At 41.8% G+C, this 23,464-nt stretch overlaps 3 protein-coding genes across 4 annotated transcripts; 2 read left to right on the top strand and 1 right to left on the bottom strand.

Annotated features, from left to right (window-relative positions):
• Positions 1–1,474: 1,474 nt before the first annotated feature.
• On the bottom strand, positions 1,475–14,297 carry tmem86a (transmembrane protein 86A). Its single transcript, XM_085779657.1, has 3 exons — positions 14,152–14,297; positions 7,388–7,652; positions 1,475–6,514 (listed from the first exon to the last, which is right to left on the bottom strand). Exons 1-3 carry the CDS (start codon positions 14,170–14,172, stop codon positions 6,087–6,089), a joined length of 714 nt encoding a protein of 237 aa, XP_085635783.1. The 5' UTR covers positions 14,173–14,297; the 3' UTR covers positions 1,475–6,086.
• Positions 14,298–15,804: 1,507 nt separating this feature from the next.
• LOC146986071 (uncharacterized) lies at positions 15,805–17,515 on the top strand. 2 transcript variants are annotated; one of them, XM_085780603.1, is made up of 3 exons: positions 15,805–15,840; positions 16,180–17,178; positions 17,328–17,515. In XM_085780603.1, the coding sequence occupies exons 1-3, from the start codon at positions 15,811–15,813 to the stop codon at positions 17,490–17,492; spliced, it is 1,194 nt and encodes a 397-aa protein (XP_085636729.1). In that variant the 5' UTR covers positions 15,805–15,810; the 3' UTR covers positions 17,493–17,515. The 2 variants fall into 2 exon arrangements, with proteins under 2 accessions (XP_085636729.1, XP_085636730.1); XM_085780604.1 differs by having other exon boundaries at positions 16,183–17,178.
• A 1,245-nt stretch (positions 17,516–18,760) lies between these two features.
• Positions 18,761–23,233, top strand: spty2d1 (SPT2 chromatin protein domain containing 1). Its single transcript, XM_085779674.1, has 6 exons — positions 18,761–19,089; positions 19,447–19,561; positions 19,661–21,238; positions 22,121–22,280; positions 22,375–22,452; positions 22,577–23,233. The coding sequence occupies exons 1-6, from the start codon at positions 19,027–19,029 to the stop codon at positions 22,668–22,670; spliced, it is 2,088 nt and encodes a 695-aa protein (XP_085635800.1). The 5' UTR covers positions 18,761–19,026; the 3' UTR covers positions 22,671–23,233.
• Positions 23,234–23,464: the final 231 nt, after the last annotated feature.

A 23,464-nucleotide genomic window follows, 5' to 3' on the forward strand; every position in this document is an offset into this window, starting at 1 on the left:
TTTAAGGGTATTATCATTCACATCAGAGGAGCTGTGAAGGCACTTTAATCCTCCCCCCAATTCTGGGTCAGGAATGTAATTAGTCATGTTGTAATAAAGCCACCTTTAATATTTGGTTGTAAATACTCTGAGGTCTATGACCAAAGCTCATAGATGTCACAAGACACTTATTATGTCTCCTGCTAACACTTTGCCAGGCCTGCAGCCATTTTACATCTCTGGCAGTCGGATTGAGTTGTTTAAGATCACTGAGTTTTCCTAAAATTGCAAAACGATATGTATAACATAACAAATATACTTTGAATGCAGATTTGAACCTTTGATTTTGCAAATCCATCTTCACATTTTTACGTTCACCGAGACTGTTCATTTCAGATCCAATGTGTGGGAATAAAATAAACCGTTACCTAGTACTTTGTGACAGCACCTGCATGGGCTCTGCCTGAGTGCTCTCCTGCTTCTTGAGAGAGTGAGTGTGGTGTGGTGAGGAGCTGCCAAACAGACAAGAGAGGGGTGACAACCTCTCTCCATCCTGACGTCACCATGCTGGCTCCCAGGAACTCCATTTCTATGGAGCTACCAAAGGAACCAGCAGAGACGGGTTGCCAGGTTCAAATCAATTAAGCACCGAACATAAGGTCTACGGCAAAAACAGGCACTGAACCTACGTCATTGGTACGTTCCAGCTCTTCACTGCTCTCCACAGGCACAATAAGGTGGAAGCAGTTTGTCGTGAAAGCATGAATAGTCAATCTAGGTATTTGACCGAAACTTTACCTCTGCACCAAACAGGAACTGGAGGCTGCAGGATTTCATGTCAACCTAGGTAAACCTTACAGTTATTGTATGCAAATCTTTTTAAGGTCCTTCCTGTACATAACACATTGAAGTATTTATCCTTGCTCTTACTTGTTTAATATTTATTTGGATTCAGTGACATTTTATAGGATTTAGAAGTGAGCCTGTCTTAAGGCCATTACAGAGACGCTGCATTGTCATAGAAGACTGAAGTTCTTTGATTGCAAGACCCTGGCTGAGAGTGAATGAAATGCACTGGGAGAGAACTGGCGCCATTCCTACAGGGATAAACTACAAGATGAAATGTGATGTGTGTCTGCTTAATAGAATGGGAGAAACAAAAAAAAGTAGACAACCAGACTAGCAAGAGGAAGATAAAAAAAAAAAGGAAGAGTGACAGTCTGAATGAGTTTCCACAGGGTTAAAGGCTGTTGAAAGCACATTTTCCACCTCAGCCAGACAAAAGAGTGCAGCAGTTACTAGAACAGAGCTCTCTGTTGTCCTCCAGCCCGTTCTGCCTTAATGGCACTTTATCTGCTGAGGGCCAACAAATTCTGTAGAAACACAAAACACCAAACAGATATAAATATCAGCTGACATTTTGAACGCGGTATCCTTTGATTCTAGGAAACACAGAAAACAAACAAAAAAGGACACAAAGGACATTATGTTGAAGTTGCATTGTAATTGCATTTATTTCTCCAATAGATATTCACATTCATAGCAGTTTCACTACAGCAAAGAAACTATTTAATCTCTACAGTCATGAAAGAAATAAATCACAAAGTGAAAATCAAGGACGACAAGGAAAATATATATCAGAGAATTTAAAAAATTGTTCATAAAATGAAGTCAAATGATGCATTGTAATGGGACTTCAATATATTAAAAAAAAAGAATCAGAAAAGTACTCAATGGAAAACAAACCCATCTTTTCTCACTCTGACAGGCAAAAAAAACAAAAAACATCTCAGGCAGTTTTTCTGAAAACAAAATGATAACACTTTTTAAGAGGTTTGTAACACTTCAAGAGCAATTAATGCTCTTCAAATAAAACTGCTGATTCTCTCACACCTTCATGCACCACTTCTTCGTGCTTAATCCCTCAACATCAAAACTTCCTTTTTAATCGTTCAAAGAAAGCAAGACTAAAGGAAATATGAAGATATACTTTAAAGAATACAGTACAGAACAATCCTTTTGTTTTAGACACTATAGCTGCTAGATTTAATGAGAGATTGACTGGCCTTTCTCTGGGTTCAGGAAAGTGCAGCACACAGTAGGTTCAAGTTAATAAGCTCGTATGATGGTGGAGAACTGTCAGTTGTGGTAATAACAACACCTGGCTGCGTAATGTGCACTTTTCCATCACCGTAAATAAGTGTCGATGTGAAGGATTCGTTTCGGCCTACTTGTCATGCATCAACAAAGATCTATAAACTTTACAGCTTTTATGTTTTGGATGTCACCAGCAGCATGATAATGGGTACAGCACATTAAACAGCAAAAGGCTTCAAATCAAAGATGGAAAAGAGCAAGAAACTACAGCAAAAAACATAAATAAATAAAAGAAAAAGAGTGAAATCTTGAAATCAAAGGAAAGTGCCAACCTCCACAGAGGACCAAACCACGGGCCCTTCTCCCTGCTACAACAGTAACTGCTTCCAGCTCATTACTCACAGTGCAGGCCACACCATACCAGCCTCCCACGGCTCTCTCAGGTCCCTTTTGTCTGCATGCACAAAGCTCAGAACAACAGGGCTGTTGACAGGCGGAGGTAAAGTGATGCGCCTGCTGGCCTGCCATCTGTAGGGGGACAGGACGGCAGCTAACGGAAGGGGAGTCTTCCCCCGCTGTGTCACATTTCACCTCCTCACCTCATTCCCGCTACAGTATCACTCAACAATAACCTCCTTTCCTAAGTGGAAGGGCCAAAAACCCTCCAGCACCTGTCTCCTGCAAAACACAAGCTTGTTTGATACGTGAGACCAATCTAATGCTGACAACTTCCACTCAGTCAAATTAGTTCAGTTTTCTGTTATACTCTTGATCTGAGGGGTGGAGAAAAGGGTGAATATTTAAAACAAAATCCACCACATAACTGATTTACAGGGTATCGCTGATCTCTCGTTCTCAGAAAAGCAACTTCGCTTTACAAAGTCATGATGGAAATTTTCCAAAGTGTGGGTTTGCCAGCAAAAATAATCTCCCGAATACTTCGAAGTAAAGCCTGTCTTTTGGCCAGTAGCCACCGGACCACAGGAACTAAAGTCAAAAGGCTTTATGTGGCAGAGGACAACAAAAGAAGTGCTTACATAAATTGCCCACATAGTTGGGATGACTAAAACAGCTTGACTCAATCTCGTCATCCCCCTCGCGGTTTTACTTTAGGCTCATGTTAACTAGCATCTCTCCTTGTACTCCACTAAACCCTGATTTAAGACACAACGAACAGACAAACATGCATCTGCTATAGTCAGCCTCTCTGGACGTCTGTCAGCAGCACATAGGCTTAAATGAACTGTATATTAACATGTTTCTGCCGGTGAGGTGGAGGAAGATGAGAAGAGGGAGTGCAGGACTTTGCAGACTGATGAACCACTTCCTACTGACAAAGCAGAAATATTGACCTGACGTGGATGCGATGCTGACAGGCCGAAAGGAGATTGAGGAACTATGTGGCAAAGCAGCAGTCAAGAATAACCCCTTGGTCTGACAGTCTTTCCTGGTCAAGCTCGCTGTTTGAGGAAAAAAACAAAAAGAACAACTTGATGCGTGTCAACACAATTGTCTGCCTGCAGATCTGTCATGGTGGCTGATGTGAGTGTGTGTGTGTGTGTGTTTTTTTTTGTGCGTATGTGGGTGTGATACTGACAGCTCCAGAGGTCAATGACCAGCAGAAGGAACCCATAACATGGGTCTGTTTCTTTTTCATGCCCCATATGTTTTATACACAACACAATATAACATGTATGGGTGTGGTTTGAACAACAGAACCTGTCCCTTTGATATTCTTTGTTAGTGAGCAATACTCTCAGTTTCTATTATATTGATTTTCTTTCCAATATATGAACTGTTAGTGGTATTAATCGGAAAGTAACACATACTGTATGTGTAAATATACTGTCGATTCAGCTGTGGCAATGCTCACTGTTCAGGTGAAAAGGAACACTAATAAATATCTTGCAGTTTGAATCTATCCCATCAAAATTCAAAGTAGATGACAACATGGAAGTAATCAGGAGCTATAAAACAAGTGAAGATGTGATGGGTGTGAGGACAGGTTTAAGAGCCGTGAGAGAATACATTTAAGATATCCAGTAGTGCGTCTACTCCATATAAAGTAAGATGGTTCACAGCATTCCTGGCCTTAAGTTGGTTTTGACTGGTCATGAGTACACACAGATGTTCACTCAACACCTCAGACAAAGGCGGCACACACAGGCTTTCTCACATGCACACTCACAACATGCATGTACAACATGAAAGAGTTATAAAATACCTCTTAAATATTCAGTAAGACACTTCAGACTAACATTAAAATGTTTGCAAATGCAAATGAAAGGTTAGAGGGGATGTATGTGTGATAGATAAAAGAGGGAAATATCCATCAGTCGGTTGGGGATCACCTGAGGTGGGTTCAGCAGGATTAAAGATGTTAGAGGTTTCCTGTGAGATGGAATTATTGGGAATAACGGGAGAACTATTCCCTCACAGGAGAAGCCAGATCCCCACATACCGCTCTTTTCTTTTAGCCAAGCTTCTCTGGGGAAAAGTGTATGCTGCTCACATGCATGTTTGTGTGTTTGTGTGTGTCAGTATGATTGAGTGAATGCCCTCTGAGGACAAGACACACACACACATAAGCCGATAAACAAAAAGATTCAAGCCAGTAACATAGCCCTTCGTTTTAGTCTCCATAACATGGTCCCAAGCCAATGACAACATGGGTCAGCTGATCCAGTCCAGCAGTGAGAACCCCGTGAACTTTTCCTAATAACTGAACCAGCAGGAGCCGGAGGTGTCATGTGTGTGAACACGTCGACATTTGCACCAGCGTTTCTCTGAAGAAACTGCTGGCAAACAAAGAGGTTGCCAGCGGTTCACACGGAAAGGAGAAGCAGGTGCCCTATACAGTATGTGACAGTGTGTTCAGTGGCTGGCTATGGAAGCAGTGTTTACTGTGTTCCTCTTGACAGCGGGACAGTGGCAATAAAATCTCAGCAGGAAGGACTGAGCTTCGACAAACAACCTCCACCTCCTTTAACTCCCACTAAAGCTACAATACGCAGTGTCTGCTGCTTTTTCACACAACAACCCTGCCTTCACACCTCATTGCCTTATTTTTGTCTTGTCGTTCTTCCACTGCACATCTAGTAATTCAAGGACGTCTTAATACCAAAACAAATCATCCAGAGAGACTGGGTGTGGATTTTGTTACAAATGTTAAATAGCGGAGTGAACAAAGGCAGTGTGGTTGTTGTTAATGAAATGAAAGGGACTGCAGATAATAAAACAGGTGTGGATATGCTCCCGACTTTAGGAATAGCACCCTTACTTCAGGGAAATACAGAACAACAGAGACCGAACAACGGGTGAGACGGTAAGAGAGAGAAAGAATAAATCCCTTTTGAACAAGGTCTCAGGCAACAAAACAAACAACAAAAACAAGATGTAAATTATTATTGGACCACATAAAGTTGATGTGTGTGACTGTGTGTGATGATGGGACTGTGTGGAAAACGAGGTAAGAATGTTAATCACACACATACACACACATATACACACACACACAAACCCGCGCACACTCACACATGCACACACACACACACACACACACACACACACACGCCTTGAAAGTTCCCAGTGACATGCTCCCCTTAAATTAAAACATAAGAGTTAAAAGAAAAGTAATATTCTCTATATAGCGGGTTAATATTACTACTCTTGTCTCCATGGTAACTAGGTTGAGAGACATCCACTCTAGGATCAGAGGAAGCAGGTAGGATTGTTGTTGTTGGGAGAGGCTGAAGATAATACTACCCTGCTATCTTCATGGTGAGGAGACAGGTGTGAGACTACCATACTAGTGGGTGACAGCCATGTGAAGGCTGTAGAGGACCAGTCGCCATGATAACGACAGTGTGGGAGCGCCACGCCGCAGATGAGGACTGAGGGTTGTGGGGATCCGGCAGTGAGATGTGTCCATGATCACTCAGGGCAGGATGGGGATTGGCTGCCACCTTATTTCCAGCCTGGCGGCCAGTCGCTGCAGGGGCCGCGGTACCTCATGTTCTCTTCCTGGCCACCTCCACGTCCTGGCACTCGACGGCCGACAGCGCTATCAACATCTGGGCGGCGTAGTAGGTGGCCATGATGATGGCGCGCGAATGGGGCACAGGGAAGCAGAACTTGTTGACGGCGATGGTGAGGTCAGAGACCATGAAGAGCACGGCGCCCAGGCAGGCGGACAGCTTGGTCCAGGTCCACAGGTCGTTGGTCAGCTGCAGGCCGGCGATGGCCCTCCAGCCCATGAAGCCGATCAGAGCGATGTAGACGGCCACCAGGTAGGTGAAGGGGCCGGACAGGTAGGGGTACAGGAGCAGGTAGCTCACAGAGGACACAGCAGTGATCACCAGGCCAGCACGAACGTTAGTGGGTTTCATCCCAAAGGCCGATGAGTAGAGGATGTGGGTGATGGCAAACATCAGAAGGCCTGTAAGACATGATATAATTAATTTAAAAGTAGTGTCCTATTGTTCTACCACACAAAAATCATTTTGTAAAAGACTCTGGTCTGGAAGCACAGTGATACTACAGCACAAAGTTGCAGCACATCCGTATTATAATAATAACAATAATAAATGTATCTATAAAGCACTTAACATCAAAGTGTTGTACAAGCTGATGAAAAGAAACCAAAAAAATATAAAAAAAACTGCAAGCAGTTCAACAAGCAGAAGCATACACCATACCAAAAACACAACACACACTTAAAACAGGACATTACTGGTGAAAACCAAAGACTGATATACAACAGTAAATAAATGGGTATTAAACTTTGCTTTAAAAGCCTCAATCAAACAAGCCTGCCTGATGTCTAACGGGGGGTTGTTCCACAGTGTCGGTGCCCGGTACGATGAAACAGCTACATTAGCAGTCATTTCATGAAACAGAACTTAAGAAGCAAATGTTTTTCTTTTGATAGGCGCCTGGGTTATTTGGAAGTGAAAATGGAAATATGGATTCCTAAAACCCCATTCTTTTGCTATTTCACAGGAAACTGTGTTTCAAATAACAGATACAGGAAGCTAAACCAGGCGTTACTTCAATAAATCATGATTTAAATTGATTTCTCTGTTTTGTTTGGGTGATAAGTCTGCTGCCTGCCTTGTTTTCCAAATAGGTATAGCCAACCTGTTAAAAACCTGTTTGATACCTAACGGCCTCATTGTGTGTTTGTATTGTGATGTCCAGATACCATTATGCACAAATATACAAAAATAAGGCTTGAATAAGAGTTGAAATACACCAGGATCACCCCACTAATTCACAACTAAGCTACTCGGTGTGTACAGTTTGTCCTCACCGTGGACGAAGTAGCCCTGCTCCTGCCAGATGAGAAAGGCGTCACCGAGGGCCGAAAAGATGAGGCCAGCCAAAATCTTGCGGGCATTGGAGTGAGCGCCCAGGAAGCTGAATCCGTGTGCCAGTAAAAAGACCCACAGGCAGAAGATGGGCAGACATTTGATCAGGGCGCTGAACCAGGATGGGCTGGAGGTGGGCAACCACAGGACAAAATATACACATGTTGCCTTGAAGAATGGCACCAGCTTAGGGCCTTCACTCTTGACCTGAAAGCAGATTAAATATTTACATTATCAGCTGAGTCATGATGAGTTGCACCGACAAGAGGTTATTTTAATAACTCAGTGTATTGAATCGGAACAAGGTGATGATATTATTATCGAACTAGAACCAGCTTTATTAAAGGGCTTTAATCTCGAGGCAGAATCCATGACATGTGTCACAGGAAGCAGCAACCTCCTAACAGTCAGCGCTTTGTGTTTCTGAAGTGCAGTATCTCACGCTATTCAACAGAGAGAATGAGAGCAATAAAGTTCAAGTAGTTCTCCTTTTTTGGTTTGATAGCTTCGGTTAGGACTAGAATAATCTTCACGCTTGCTTGGTGTGGTCACTAGTTTACGTCAGTATGCCAGACATGCACGTGTTTTGTGGCTGAAGTAGAAAGGGTAATACATAAACTCAGTTCCTTTGACTTCCAGTAACCTTTCCTTTTCTTCTTTTCTTCTCTGACTCGCTCCACCATCCTGTTTTTCTTTCTCCCCTCCTCCCCTGCTACACCTCCTTCTCTTTATTCTGTGTAGCATATTCAAATCATCTTGTCCATCCAACTGTGATACAGGAGAGATTTCTTACTATCAAAATAACAGGTTTACAAAAAAACTCTAAGATGTTTCACAACACCTCCTGAAGGATCCTCCACCTACGTTTCTGGGAATCTCTCTCTAGGTTTACTTCAGAGGTCCTCAGGGATTAAAGAGGGACAAGGAAGGAGACGGCTGAGTTGGAAGGGAGGAGAACTGAGTGAGGGTTCACAAGAGCTAAGATCACTGGAGGAGAGATGAGGAGGATATGAGCAATGCAGGGAGGGGAAGACGAGGAGCAGGCCATAGTGCAACAGGGTAAGGCAGTGTTTTTCAACCTTGGGGTCGGGACCTCACGTGGGGTTGCCTGGAATTCAAATGGGGTCGCCAGAAATGTCTAGTAATTGATAAAAATAAAAGACTAATAAAAATATTTTTTGAACTAATTATTATTCTTTTTTAAATTATGATTAAAAACGCCAAAGGCAATCTTAAACAACTGTATTCTATACTTTCACTTTCTCAAATATAAATCAAGTTCAAATAAAATGCAACATATAAAATCTGAGCTGGTGCATCTTGATTGACGCGGGTCGCCAGAAATTTGTGATGTCAAAATGGGGTCACGAGCCAAAAAAGGTTGGGAACCACTGGGGTAAGGGTTGAAAAGGCTGGGCAAGAGCTGCTATTTGGTGTCAACTCTTCGTCAAATCATAATCATAGTAAAAATCATAGTAAAATCATACAAGAACGATCTTATTGCAAGTAAGCAGGGCAGAAGAAAGGAAGCAGGAGGATGCATGGGGAAGTCAGGCTTTAGTGGAGGGTGGGGGGAGGGGGGCATTGGGCGACATGGGGCATTCACATGACAGTCGAATTTAGGAGTGGACAAGAGTACGGGAGAGAGGGGAGAGGTGAGAAAGAGAGGAGGAGGGAGAAAGCGAGGGGTCATTCTAGTTCATATGGTTTATGTTCTAAGAGGGGGCGGGGGGAATGGGGGGATGGGGCGGGGGGTGGTCCTTGATTGCGCAACTGTTCAATAAAATAGCAGGCCAAATTACAGTACACTACAGGATCATGCACAGTGTGTGCGTGATCTCAAACCTGCTCTGATTTACTCGATATGACTAACGCACACAGCAGGAAAACAATGGGGGTTTCACACAGAATGTCAGACTGGTGTTGAGACAGAAAAAGACACAAGTCGATGTGACTGAAGCAAAATGTGGCCACGAGTCGGCCATTACTGATGCTACAAAGTTCATTTGTATGTTTCTCTTAAGCATGTTAGACTTCTGTTACGCACTTCTTACCATTGTTTGAAGTCTCTACTGAGAAGCCACAGCATTGCTGTCTTCACCCCTGAATCACACTGACGGAGGTCTACAGGACTGTATTAGTCAGATCTTAATTACAGTGTTATTAGATCTGACTTCCTGTAGGTATGTAGGTCTGGACAAGAACGCAGACACCCAGTTGGTTTAAGAGCCTTCCAGACAGTCCCACGTCCCACTGTGGGTTTGTTACATGTTCAGAAACAAAAAGATTACATTTCATTTTCAACTATCCTCCCAAACGGAGGAATGTCATTCCCAGATACAGTAAAGTTAAAGTTTTTTTTAATGTTTTTTTTAACAGTTTTCACTTACTTTTCACAGTCTTGATAAGAAAAATCATAGTGAAAATACAAATGTTACTATGTGTTTATATATTATAAAGCACTTTAAGATGGGACCTTTACATATAAAGTGCTACACAACAGAAGGTGTTATCTCTTCCTTGTTGACTCTGTATTATGTCAAGGGAATTTCAGTCTTATTTCCTGTAATGTTAGACCATCCAAATAAAAGTGGCAGAACAAGACAAACAACAGGTTTGCCACCATCACTTGAGCCCGGTGTCTGATCAGCCAGGACTGACATATGCATCAAAATAAGCTGGTATAATGCTGCTGTTTTTACTTATACTCAGCAAAGAAGCTTTTGTCTCTTGCAGATCTAAGTAGCACATAAGGAATTTTTCCACTCAGGCGAAACTAACACTGTGTATAATGTGAACTACTGCACTCGAGTCTTCTACTTGATGTACTTTTCTGAGACAAATGCAGACATACAGACAAAAAAAAGAAAGCAGATGTTATGCCAAAAATGTGTGAGTGGTGTAATTAAGGCCAAATGGGTGGCAGCTCCCAAATGAGCCAATATCAAACTAGTACTAGTGGTTTCACATTTCTGTTGTATCAGGATTCAAGTACAATCCTTGTTGTTTAATAAAAAGCAGCATGAGAACACTTAGCCCAAGATCTGTGGGCCAAACCCTGATGACACTTAGACTTAAAGAGTAACTATGCAAGTCCAGTCGCTTTTCCGCTGTTTTGCTAACCCTCCTCCTGGCCATGTGCATTTGTTTACAACGAAGCCGGCGAAAAATCAATACATGGAGCGATGGATAAGGTTATGTAACATATACGATGTTACGAAGTGTATGTTTGTGTAGTCTTAATTGTCAAAAACAAAAGATTGCGGGTTACAGAGCATGTTTGTGTCGCGGTGCGCAGAGACAAGAGCTGGGACTGGGGCGACGGCCAGGTAGGCTACCACAGTCAAGTCACACTAACAAGTCATATAGTTAACTAGAGTAAAATTAAGGCAATTAGGGTAAAAATGTAGCATAGCCACGGGAAAAATCCTGCATAGTTTCTCTTTAATGGTTCATGATCGTGAGCAACTTGATAATTATCTGTGGTGGGGGAAAAAACACTCAAAAGGGGGTATAGAGGGTGATTACATGGATTTCAGAGAGGAAGGTGGGAGGAAGTCAAGAGATTCCCACAACCTTTTGTCCCATTCATGTGGTGCTGTAGACATACTTTGCAGTTTCCCTTCCCATTGTTTTTCATGTAAACTTATTGCATCTACACAATAAAGATCAGGGTCACTAGGAGAGAGGCAGAGAGGCTGAAACAACACGGAGAAACGCTTACGCAACAAAGCATACAGAAAAGCTACCCTTTCAAATCTTCCAAGAAATGTTTACTTCACTGCACCATCACCTGAAATGAAATCTCCAGCAGTGCTAAAATTACCAGCAGCCCATGTGGTTCAATTCAATGATAAAAAATTAAATTGTCATATTATCTGGTGTCAGAATATTACTATTTTCATAATAATAACCAGCCTTGCTGCTGTAATATTGGTGTGATTGTTCTCTAATACATGGTTTCTTGGCCCATTAAACTAAAAAGTGATTGCATTAAATGTTTCCATCAAGAGAGTGTAATTGCCTGCTAAAATTCATGAACAGCTCTCTTCAGTGGTTTTATTTCTCTGAGGCTCGATCCAGCTCTTCCATCCACTGTCTCATATCCAAATGAGATTGCCGTTCTCTTGCAAGACGGCATTGTCTCAGCTGTATCCTACTCATCAGTTTGTCTGCATAGACACTGGGGAGGGCGTTCGTTCGCAGCAGCTTTTAGCCCTGTGTGACAGTCGGCTGTCTCCTGCAATAAAGTACAGAACATACTACCTCATTTGGGAAGCAAATGAAATGAATCATTGTGTTATCTTCTAGCTGTCTCGGTGATCAGATTATAAATAGAGGTTGTTTGCAAAGGTGTTGTAGCCTACACAGCTGACTGACTGTAAACACCTGCCTCTGTCCCAAGTTAAAGAATAATATGGTTAATGATTGATGGTATAATGGTCACTAACAAGCTGAACAGGACCAAATGACCCCCTTCAGTTATTTTGAAGTACAAGGATGCAGTGTTTTGTTAGCTGTGTTAAACTACAAATAGCCTACATCCACTTCATAAGTGATCTGAAATCTCTTAAAAATGTTAGCTATCTTTCATTGGGAGAAAATGTAGTAAGAGTGAGGAACAGGTGTCTGCTAATGTCCAACTTTTTCCAACTATCAGGCCTTGTCTTGTAACTGCAGTCCAGGAAGGAACAAGCAGAAGTTAGCCATTCATGCTTTTGTAGCAGCCACGAACCAACAACAAAGCACTGCAATAAAGCATTGAATAACATCCAGTCAGAATGAAATCTATTCAACCATTCAGGGTCATGATGCAAACTGAGTGTCGGAAACATGATACAGGGAAACATATTAAAGCTGTAAAGACCTCTTGTGTCCTTAATTTGGCACAGGGGAGCTGTAACATAAGTATGGTGCTGGCAGAGACAGCTGGCATGTGAGTCAGATGACAATGTTATTTCTATGTAGCATCACACACAACTCTGTTTTTCTTCCATCTTACAGCTGCTTTAGCCTCAAGGATAAGTTTAGGTCAGCTGCACACAAGCAATACAGTACAGCACAGTAGACTGAATGCAGTCATTTTGCAACACGATCTATGCTCTGATGTACTGTATATAAATGCTGAAAGAGAGCAACAGAAACATTAGGGGACAACGGGCAATTGTCAAGTCTCCATATGAATAAGGACAGGATGTGCTGATCTGACACTGAGGTGCTATTTCGATATCATCTGTTAAGGACAAAAGTTATTCAATTCCCTTAAGAGCACGGCAGTCTGTCCACCAGATGGCACAGTGTGGCAGAACCTTTAGAGTTGGAAATAATAAAAAACAATGCAGCTGCATTTTATGGAAATGTAATAATGGCTTTACAGCAGGATAATGAATCTCTTTTTATCTCAAAGTGTGGACCATCCTGCATCCATTTGTCCACTTATTACAACGCAGCTATGTAAATGTAACCCCCCAAAAATAATAAACTATTCAAATGCATACAATAAGGAAAAGACAATGATGATGCATCTTGTGTTTTAGTGATGGTTAGTGTGGTGTTTCTGCAGTGATGACTTGTAGGCTACATACCTTTACTCCAATTTATTAAAGTCAGGCAACCCACAGGACATGCACAGCATCATCGTTGCTAAGGTAACCAGTCTGTGTGGCAAGCATTTCTACACACAGGCTCCTCTCAACACAGACAGTCACAACTGTCTCACATCATTATTTACTACTACAGGCCAGGTTACACGCCACATCACACCACACCATCCTTCATGGCCCCTGCAAATGGGGTTAAAATTTCATAGCAACTCTGTCAAAGTAAGGGGATGCCAGGACTGGTTTTAATTATTCATGACGCTGCTGTGTGTGTGTGTTTTTTTTTTATGTTATGCAGTTTCCTGCAGTGGCATTTTAGTCAATTATAGAGCTCATGTATGGGCCAAACAATAGAGTCTATGTAAGGCACAGCGACTGCAAAGGAGTTGAAAAGCAAGCCAGCCACAACCAGAGCTCTGGTCGGCGCATGCGTTACTGGAGGGTACAGGAAAGAAAGAAAGAAAAAAAAAACCACACAAAAAAGGTCGTCACATGACAGGTTTTCTTTTTTGTCAGGGGCTGCGCTTTAGAAATCTGTGGAAACATCTTTCTGTTCGTAGAATATCGACATGTAAGAGCGTGAAGAGTCACGGCTAAAACGTGCCGACATATCACGGAAACAGCAACACTGAGCATAAAAGTTCCTGCTTAGTGCCCCCCCATCTCTCTCTCACACACACACATACACACGCACACACACACATACACACACACATTGCCACTATCACACACATACAGAAAGACACAACAGCGTGGGTGTCCAAGGGCACCTGGCTGGACATTTTCAATTGAACAAACAGACAGTCTTAGTTCCTGATATAATACATTATCAGCTAAAGGAGCATGCGCTGGCCCTCGGAGAAAAAAGTATGACCTGCTATAAGCTATAAATAATGACGACAAAAAAAAACATTAAACGCTGAATTAGCAACTCGAGGCTCTCGATGCTGAACATATAATGGCAGAAATATTCACAGGGATGGGTAATTTTATATTCGGAAGTGTTGTTATCATGTAGCTAAACTAGCAACCACTGTTATTGTTGTTGTAATGTGTTAAAATATAGACATAGGCATATTAAACGCTGTCTTTAAGCTGATACTCACCACTGTTACCGGAGAAACCATGTCTCCCTCGTTGGTGTAGGTGTCGCTGAAGACGGATATATAAACTATATTCGGTTTAGGTCCTCTTTAGGTCTAATCTTCTGATAGAGGGATGCCGATTGTTTTTGTCTTCTCTCCGGTGGGCGGGCAGACCGTCCAGTAGGAGGCGAGAGGACAGCCATGGCGTGGGCGGGGCTTACGCTTTGGACCAATAGGAGCAGAGAGTGGTCGTGGTAGGGGGCGGGTCAAGGCAAAAGGGACGCCCGGATAGGAGGAGTCCGCCAGCTGTTTACATATCAGAGCAGATGGCCTTTATTTACATTTTACAGAGATGGACTTCGTTAGCAACATTTGTGCCGAGCCTATATTTTGATTGTGCAACAACAGCCCTGTGTCAGTGGGTCAGACCGGGCACTAGAAATCAACCAGGAAATCTAACAAACATCCATTATTATGTTTATGCATGTTGCTCTATAGAATGAGAGCTATTATCAGGTTCATACAAAATGTGGATCTTCTGTCTGATTTTCTCTTTTCTTTCTCACTCATCCGCACCAGTGTTTTGGATATAAGAGCTCTCCACTCTCCACTCTCCACTCGGCCTTTTGACATCAAGAGGCAACATACAAATAGGCCACAGCACTCATGACCCTCATGAAAGGCTCATAGATACTGTACACTGAACCTAACTGAAGTGAATCGCCTAATCTTGTGTCAATATAAGAATTTAATATGGTAGGTATAAGCTTACCTAGAGTTTTGTTTTGAAATTTGCATTTGATGTTTTGTTTTTCTGCCTTACTCCCTGTAAGTTCAAACTAGATTTGCCCATTAGTTAAGAGACCATTAGTTATCAAGTAGGACATTATAAAGCATAATGATATACACAGAGAAAGATAGCAAGAGTGAGGTGGCTCAGCAGTTCTTGCGCTTTTGTTGATTTCTCTCTCATGATTGTGGTAACACTTAGCCTACTTTATGTGTCTTTTGTTATTATGTGTGTCTTTTATTATTATGTGTAATGTGACTATAATAATTTTGACTGGTTTTTGTAAACCAGACATTTTCTGTTGAGCCTTAAAAAAGGGAACCTGCCACTAGGCTGAAAAGCGCTGCTTCACTGCCCTCTTTGGTTGAAAGATTGAAATGTTTTCTGGTCACCTCTTTCCTGTAGGGCCACACTTGACTTAGACATCTGATAAAAGAGACACACACAGTAACCAAAAACATCAGCTAATAAGTCGATGTGGATTAGAAATGTAATTTGATGTTCATGTTCAGTTTTATATATCTAGTCTATATATAAAACTCTCTATCTCTGAGACTGAGTAGGATGCATTGCCTTAAATGTGTATAAATTAAGCACTTTACTTATATTCTTCCATTTCATGTTACAGAGGCCACCAAACAGTTTGAGCGATGACCAAATAAACGTGATGCTTGGTATAAAATTCCTTTACTCAGTGTGAGTTACTTCGATTCTGGAACACACGGGTTCTAATTCTGAGCCCATGATTCCACAAACTGTTCACAAAATATTTCTCCTCACCACTTCCGCTGGGCAGAGAGAGTTGATACCTCCCACGATGGCTGATGGCAGTCAGTTCACCACACTCTCAAACAGACCAATCTGAGATGTAAACGCTTTTTGGTTCAGACATGGAGAGTGAACACAGAAAAGAACAAAAGGTGAGGGTTTTGAATATATGTTTAGTTAAGTTGTTTTTTTAATTGCTGTGTGTGCACCCAGAAAACCTGTGTGCAACTACAACCTTGAGCTGCTATTACAAGACTTTGCTCTAGCCCAACTGCATATTTAAAACTGTGATTCGGTTTATTTCTCTCACTAATGTGGAATGACAGTCAATGGTGCCTCTTGTTTTTGTGTGATGTTTTTTTTATTTATTTTTTATTAATTATACAATATTATAAATGTGTCATTTGATAATAATATGGTCATTATGCTGAGAACGTCTACTCTGTATAAAATTGCACTTTTAAAATTCATTTTTTCATCATCCTAATCAGCAGCCTTTGGAGACCCAGGGCCCTACGCCAGTTTTCGGTTTGTGGCGTGCACCATTATCTCCACCCACAGCAGGCCAAGACAGCACAGACGTGGTGCAGGTTCACAGTGAAGAAGAACACCCTACCACTCCCAAATCAGTTGTGCACCCTCTTCATAGAGCACTTCTCTCAGCGCAGGATGAGATCAAGAAGCTGACAAATGAGAATGAGTGTCTGATGAGGGAGAACGTCAGGCTGACAACAAAGGAGCTCAGCACTCAAGAAGCTCTGAAGGACCGGACCAGTCTGTACACACAGGTCAAAACAGACAAGGAAAAAATGGAGGCCTGTATAAAGACGATGAAGGAGGACCTCGAAGCAGAAAGGGAACACCGGCAAGAGGAGAGAATAAAACACCTTGAGGAGATAAGCAGTTTTAGGATGAGGCTGTTGGTTGCTCAGTCACACAACAAACTGGTGAAAAGGGAGGTGATGGAAACCCAAAGAGAAAAAGTGACAGCAAAGAGGGAAATCGCCTCTCTTAAAGAAAGTCTGTTCATTCAGAGAGAGGAGAACGCTGCCATTAAAGATCACTGGAGAGAGGTGATTAAGGAAAGAGAGGACTGTGCCAGCAAACTAACAGAATCAGAGGAAAAGTGGCAGAGGAGAGTGGGCCAGCTGGTGGAGCAGATACAGGACAACAGTGCTGTCACCAGTGCAATCGACAAAGTAATAACCCTCATTAGGGGGCAGCAAAGTACCTTGACAGTGCTGAGGCAGAGACAATCAGAGCTCTGTCAAAATGAAAAGAGGTGGGAAAATAAATCTGATGCTTTGGGAGAGGGTTACAGGAAAGCACTGGTTGAAAATGAGGAGCGCTGGCTGAAAGTAATGCAAGACATGGAAGGAAAGTACAAGCTGGAGAACATGTGGCTCCAAAAAGAAGAAGAGTGGAGGCAGAAGACAACCGCACTGGAGGAGGAGATCAAGCGGCTGATCAAAGAGAGTGTCCAACCTCAGGTAAACTGTCTGTCTGTCCTTTTCACTTTAGATGTAAGTAACAGAGAGATATTTTAGGGACATTAATTTGTGTGTTTATAAGTTAAAGAACCATTGGATGTTTGGGGAGTATAGGCTATGTTATTCATTTGTCTTTTTTGTGTTTTCAGGCTATTACAAGTAAAAAGAAGAAACGAAAGCCATGGTGGAAGAGACGCTTAAAGTTAAGAAGGCGACAGCATAGAACTGGGTCTTTGGTGGAGGAAACAGCTTTGCTACCTCAACCCCAAGAAAACCAAAACAGCACTCAACAAGGAGAAATAAAAAGAAATTGAACAATAATTGAATCATATATGTATGTATGACATCCATATATGTCCCACTTGAAACTCAAACATTTTGTCTACCTACATTTCTGAGATAGCCTAGGTTACTTGTTAAGTACTTTTAGATAACTTTCTGAGAGTAATGTTGTGCTTCATCATGTCTGAACAGCTCATTTTGAACTTTTGGGCCATCAGTGGATACTGATAAAGTACAAAGATAAAGGTGCGGTATAGATGCTTCAAGTCCGTGTTTAAAATGTTTAAATTTAAAAAAAAAGAAAGAAGAAGTTAATTTTTAAAAATGTTTTAATGTGTGTTGTATTAAAAAGAAAAATTATTAAGCTGTCAGATGGATGATGAGTATAACACAAGTAAAAGTCCGGGTGTCACCTTGCATGGCATTTCTAGAATATTCTAATATGCACTAATAGCGACATCATGTGGTCTTCAAATGTTATAATAATTTTAGACGGATATTACGCAGTTAAAGAAACCATAGGACGATAGCGGAAGTTGTAGTCACCCATAAACCTGAAATCGGCTACATTTCAGCTTTATATTCAATAGTTTCGTATGAAACTTGCCTACTTCTAAATACGAATAGGCCTACCGGTACTTTATTAATCCCCAAAGCCTATCTATAAAGCCACAAAAAACGAATTCACGGATGAACAACCTGTTGTTGTTTTTTTCATCACAGTTTTACCAGTTTTCAAAACAATGTTCTTGACATCTTCCTATAAAAAATACTTTCACAAAAGCTATTTTTAAAGCACTTTACTTATTCCTCCATGTTACCCGTCGTCATTTTGTAAGTTGATGCAACTAGGTGCATTTGCGATTTTAAAACTGTAGCTAGGTGTCGTATCGTTTACTCAAAACTACTCAATAAAACATTTACTTAAACGTCCGTCAACATATCACATAGGCTATTAAACGGGGAGAAATATGATTCCCTGACAAATAATCCAGCCTTGACGTGTATAAAAGTAAAGTTTGACGTATCCGCTGACTCTTTGAGTTCTTACCAAGACGGAAGTTCACGACGTGGAGTCCTCTCACTTCTTTACACTACTCTTTGGACCCTTTAATATTTTAGTCTTTCTTGCCTGTCTCTACCAACACCCGGCGTTTGTTATGGCTGAGTTTGTAGTTTTTCTTTTTCAATAGGCTTTAATTATTCAGCTATTCTGATGGACCTGGTCTTAGTGCGGTGTGTTACATCAGTACAAAGGGCAAGTTCGTCTTTCGGGCTTCTTGGTTGGCTGACGTTAGTAAACGTACGGTTAGCTAACTTCGTTAGCATGTGCTAACACAAGCTGTTAAAGTAAAGTAACGTGAACTCTTCAGGGATTCAGTTTTCTTTCGATGGACTGTATTTGATCAAGTGGCTTCGTCGTAGCTGTCTAAGTGCCATTTGATACAGCTAAAATCCTACGATAACTAATCTGGTTTGTAAGCTACAAGCTAACGGTGAGCTCTGCTCGGCTTGAGTTTTACTTGATTCTCCTCAGACAGCTAGCATTCGTCAACAGCTGCCAAAATGATGGACTTTGATAATATATTGGACCTCGCCTCGCAAAACCAAGGCCTCAGCAGTGTACAGGTATGTTTGAGACTGACACTTGTATCAAACTCAGGCCAAACAGGAAAATGGAGATATGTGGACATCATTGTGAGCTCATATGCCAGCTCATCTAATACTGAAGATCTGATAATGTGGCTAGCTGCTAACTTCCACCCTCGACTCCCCACATGCTAAGACTAGGCTACTGTATGAAGCGGTTTATTAAGACTACTTACCACATTTAACTGGTTCATCAGTGGGATGGTGCTTAGGTTAATATACATTTTAGGTTATGTTTTATTTCCCTATAATATAGGCCTTTTGATGACTGAAAACCAAAGCAATATGTCTCCTGGTTCCATTTTCAGTAATCAATGTCTTTCCCTCTTCAAGAATAAAAGATACAGTTTACAAGCTGGACCACCCAAAAAGGACCCGAGGTCCAAAGGTGTGAATCCTGCTGCTGTGAAGGCACTTCTGAAGAAGCAACAGATTGACACCAAACAGAAAGGTAACTATGACAAAATTAAGATGCTGGAGACGGTCGTGATTTACTAGTTATTAACATACTGTGCAGAAATAATTCTTAATTGTTTACTTATTTTTCCAGAGATTCAAATGAAAAAAAAGAAGGAGGAACTTAATGCGAAGAGGGTTGAGCTGAAGTCTGACCGTAAAGCACGAGCCATGGCTTCGAGAACGAAGGACAATTTTAGAGGTTACAACGGCGTCCCAGTGGTAGAGGTTCCTAAGAAGAGGAGATCGAAACATGAGATGGAGGATGACAGATCAATGGATTCACGTGAATTTAGGAATAACTGTACTGACCCAGAGGACGACGAGGATAACTACGAGTATGAACAGACTGATTCAGAGCCAGAGCAGGAACCAGAGCCACTGAGACCATGGAAAACCTCAAGTGTGAGTGGAAGCAGTAGTGGTAGTAGTAGCAGCAAACCCCATTCTAAAAAATCCAGTGGGCCACCGAAGGCTGCCCCACCTCCAATGAATTTTGCAGAATTACTTAAATTGGCAGAGAAGAAACAGTTTGAGCCAGTTGATTTAAAACCCAAGGCAGCGAAAAAGGAAGGACGGCTCCGTACAGCTGACGAGATTAAGGAACTAGAGATGGAGCGTAAAGCGAAAAGGCCAGACAAAAGCAGAGACCCAAAGGCAGAGAGAGAAAGAGAAGGCAAGCCTCAATCTAACACTAGTTCCGTAAGGAAAAGCACTGTTGAGAAGGAGCAGAAGAACTACAAGCCACAAAAGATTTCCTCAGAAAAACAAAGCCTGTCCAGTGGGTCAGGGAAGAGGCCACATAGTGAGAAAGGCCACCCTTCTTCCAAGCCCCAAGTTAGTGACAGAGAAAGAGAGAGGCCCAAGATGTCTGATAGAGACAGATCTAAGCCTAGTGTGTCTAGTTCATCTGGTGCCATAAGCAGTAAAGTTCCTTCAAAAGCCACATCTCAGGTTTCAGCCAAACACGGGGCCTCCAAGCCCTCATCTGGCCACAAGTCCAGCACCTCAAGTGACCTTAGCTACAAAAAGGAAAGCTCATCATTACAAGGAAGACCTTCAGGTGTTCCTGGGACCAGGCCTTCTAGTACAGCTGTCACAGGCCAAAGATCTCATCATGGGAGCTCCCAACAGAGCAAGTCCAGTCAGGTTAGCTCCTTAAAACAACAGGGCTCTGCAGTTGGAGCGCACAGGTCTGGAAAAGGAGAGCAGTTAAGACCTGGAATTAACCCTGCAGTAAAATCAACCGGTAATTCAGTGATGAGAAACTCAATGGGCGGCCCTCCTAGGGCAGGGGGGCAAGCTCAGCCCAGGCCTGGAGGCACACCCCAGGGAAAAACAGGTGGTTTTGCACAGGCCAGGCCTGGTGGGAGCGGCCACCCGGGTGGTTTCGGATCCCGACCTCCAGGCACTGGACCTGGTCGGCCTGGTGGTGGAGGACCAGGACCTGGCAGACCGACTGGTGGCATCGGATCAGGACCTGGAAGACCCACATGCACTGTGGTGTCAGAAACCATTTCATCTAAAAATGTTGGTGGAGCCAGAGGAGTCCCTCCTCGGCCAGGCATGCAACAGAGACCTGGGATGCCTCCCAGACCAGGAATGCCACCCAGACCAGGGATGCCACACAGACCAGGAATGCCACCCAGACCTCTGATGAACAGACCACCAGGTAAGAACCAGAGGGACAATGATGGTGGACCGTGTGATTATCAAAGCAGTTGATGTATCTGTTGCTCTTAACTGTGGTAGTGACCTTTACTTCTTCAGCACATTTCAATACACCACAGCACGGTGCCAAAGTTCAGACAGATGCAGCTGCCGCCAAGGCTAAAACAAGTTGTACTGGGTCAAATTCAAATCAGTGCAGTAGGTGGGGCATTAGCTGCAGGTCATGACTTAAAAAGAGACTTTCTGATAAGAATAAGTCCTCTTCAGCTTGCAGGTTTGGCTAATGCTCTTAACCTAAGCAACAAAAAAGAGTGCATATGAAACTGAAACAGTTTCAGGGACTAAAGTCAAACTCTCTGTGGTCACTCAGCTGCAAAACAGCTCACCACATTTTTAATGTGAAGTAAAATGATATGAACTATATGACTCTATTATAGATTATTTTATTATATTTATTATTATTTTATCAAATATTTCCATATAATTCATAGATTATACACATAGCAAAGTTTACCAAGTATATTATATTATGACAAACAGCTGCAGACAGTTTGAAACAACAGTCAGTACTACAGGGCAGAGAGTTTGTTTGCCAAACTGAATGAAATGTGTCAGCAGCACACAGACATTACTCCTGGGTCAGAGAGCAGCGATCTGTCTAGCACAGATAAACAAAACATAATCTCTCTGTCGTTTTTTCTAGCAAGAAATTGACTTGTATCAGTTCAACAATTCTCAAAGGATCATTTTCATCATCTTGGAAGTTTTGTGATTCCTTTACTTTTGAAGCAAGACCCATACGTTTATATTCTTCATGTTTAGCAAAAAAGCCAAGAGCCATTATCCTCCAAAGTAACGGTGAATTTCTGTATTTATTGTCCAGGTACAATGTTGCCCCCTATCACATCTGCCTACAAGAGGAGATATGAAGATGAGGAGGATGAGTTTGACTCAGAAATGGAAGATTTTATTGATGACGAAGGTGATGAGCCAGATGAAATTTCCAGGCACATTAAGGAAATATTTGGCTATGATAGAAACAGGTAAGTGTTGTGACATACTTACGTTATATAACCCAGTTTTTGTCCAGTAAAACCTCTTCATCAAACAACTCTTGTTTGCCTTCAACTTCCTTAGGTACAAGGATGAGAGTGACTATGCACTTAAATTCATGGAGAGCAGCTGGAAAGATGTGCAAAAAGAAGAGGCCAGGAGGTAAGATCATGAAAGTGTGCCCGGAATGAACGTCACACAGTCTCCATATGTCCTGAAGGCAGAAGTATTTAAATTATTTTATATAATGGTATGTAATGGTGTTTCTTGATATTTGTTACTCTAGCTTGAAAATGGCTGTGCAAGAAGACCTGGAAGAAGAGAAGAGGGAGGAAGAGGAGCTGAAAAGAAAAAGTTGCAAGAGGAGAAAAAATAACTGAAACCTCCTGAATGAATGAGTGAGTGAATGTATGAATGAAAGATGCTCCCCCTTCTCTCTGTCTCCAGAAACATGGGGCAATTTGTCTGCCATCTAAAGACGCAAAGCCCAGTGACTGACCACCCTGGCCTCTTTTGCTTTTTTCCTGTATGTCTCGCTGTTCTGAGAAAAAAAAAGCTTTGAATGGAGTGAGATGTGACATTGGCCCCAAGAGGAAAAAGAAGGAAGAACTGTAGTTGAAGACAAGATCACAGATGAAATATGCACAAATCATTCAGGCATTGAGTCGTTGGGGATATTGTGAAAACTTATTACATCTCCCTGTTATTTATTACCCCGACTGAGTGCAGGGTTTACATGGTCGGCTGTCCTAAGTTCTCAGAATATATATTAGCCTGCAAAGAGAGATATAAACATGAAAGTGTGAGTGTGTGATTTTTTTTAAGACTAACAATGACATGCTATGTCATGTGCTGATACCATGCTATTTTTGAGCAGAAGATGTTGCATATTTTTCCAAGAAAACTTTGATTATAAAGTCAGTTGAATATGCAGAAAACATTGCCACTTGATGTGTTGTGTGTTTCTCTTCCAAGGGATGTTGCATAAAGTTTTTTTTTTAATCATCTAGTTTTATGTTAGCGATTTATCAGAAATGACAATATTAGTAATATATACACAGAAGTTACAAATGTCACTGTTGAAAAAAAATGTTTGATTTTTGGTTCTCGGTGAAAGCAATGACGTTCTTCATTGCTATAAATTGTGTGAATTGTTCAGTTTTTTTTTATTTTA

Source organism: Trachurus japonicus, chromosome 6, assembly GCF_045865225.1.
Source record: "Trachurus japonicus isolate A0001 chromosome 6, Traja_1.0".
Lineage (NCBI taxonomy): Eukaryota > Metazoa > Chordata > Actinopteri > Carangiformes > Carangidae > Trachurus > Trachurus japonicus.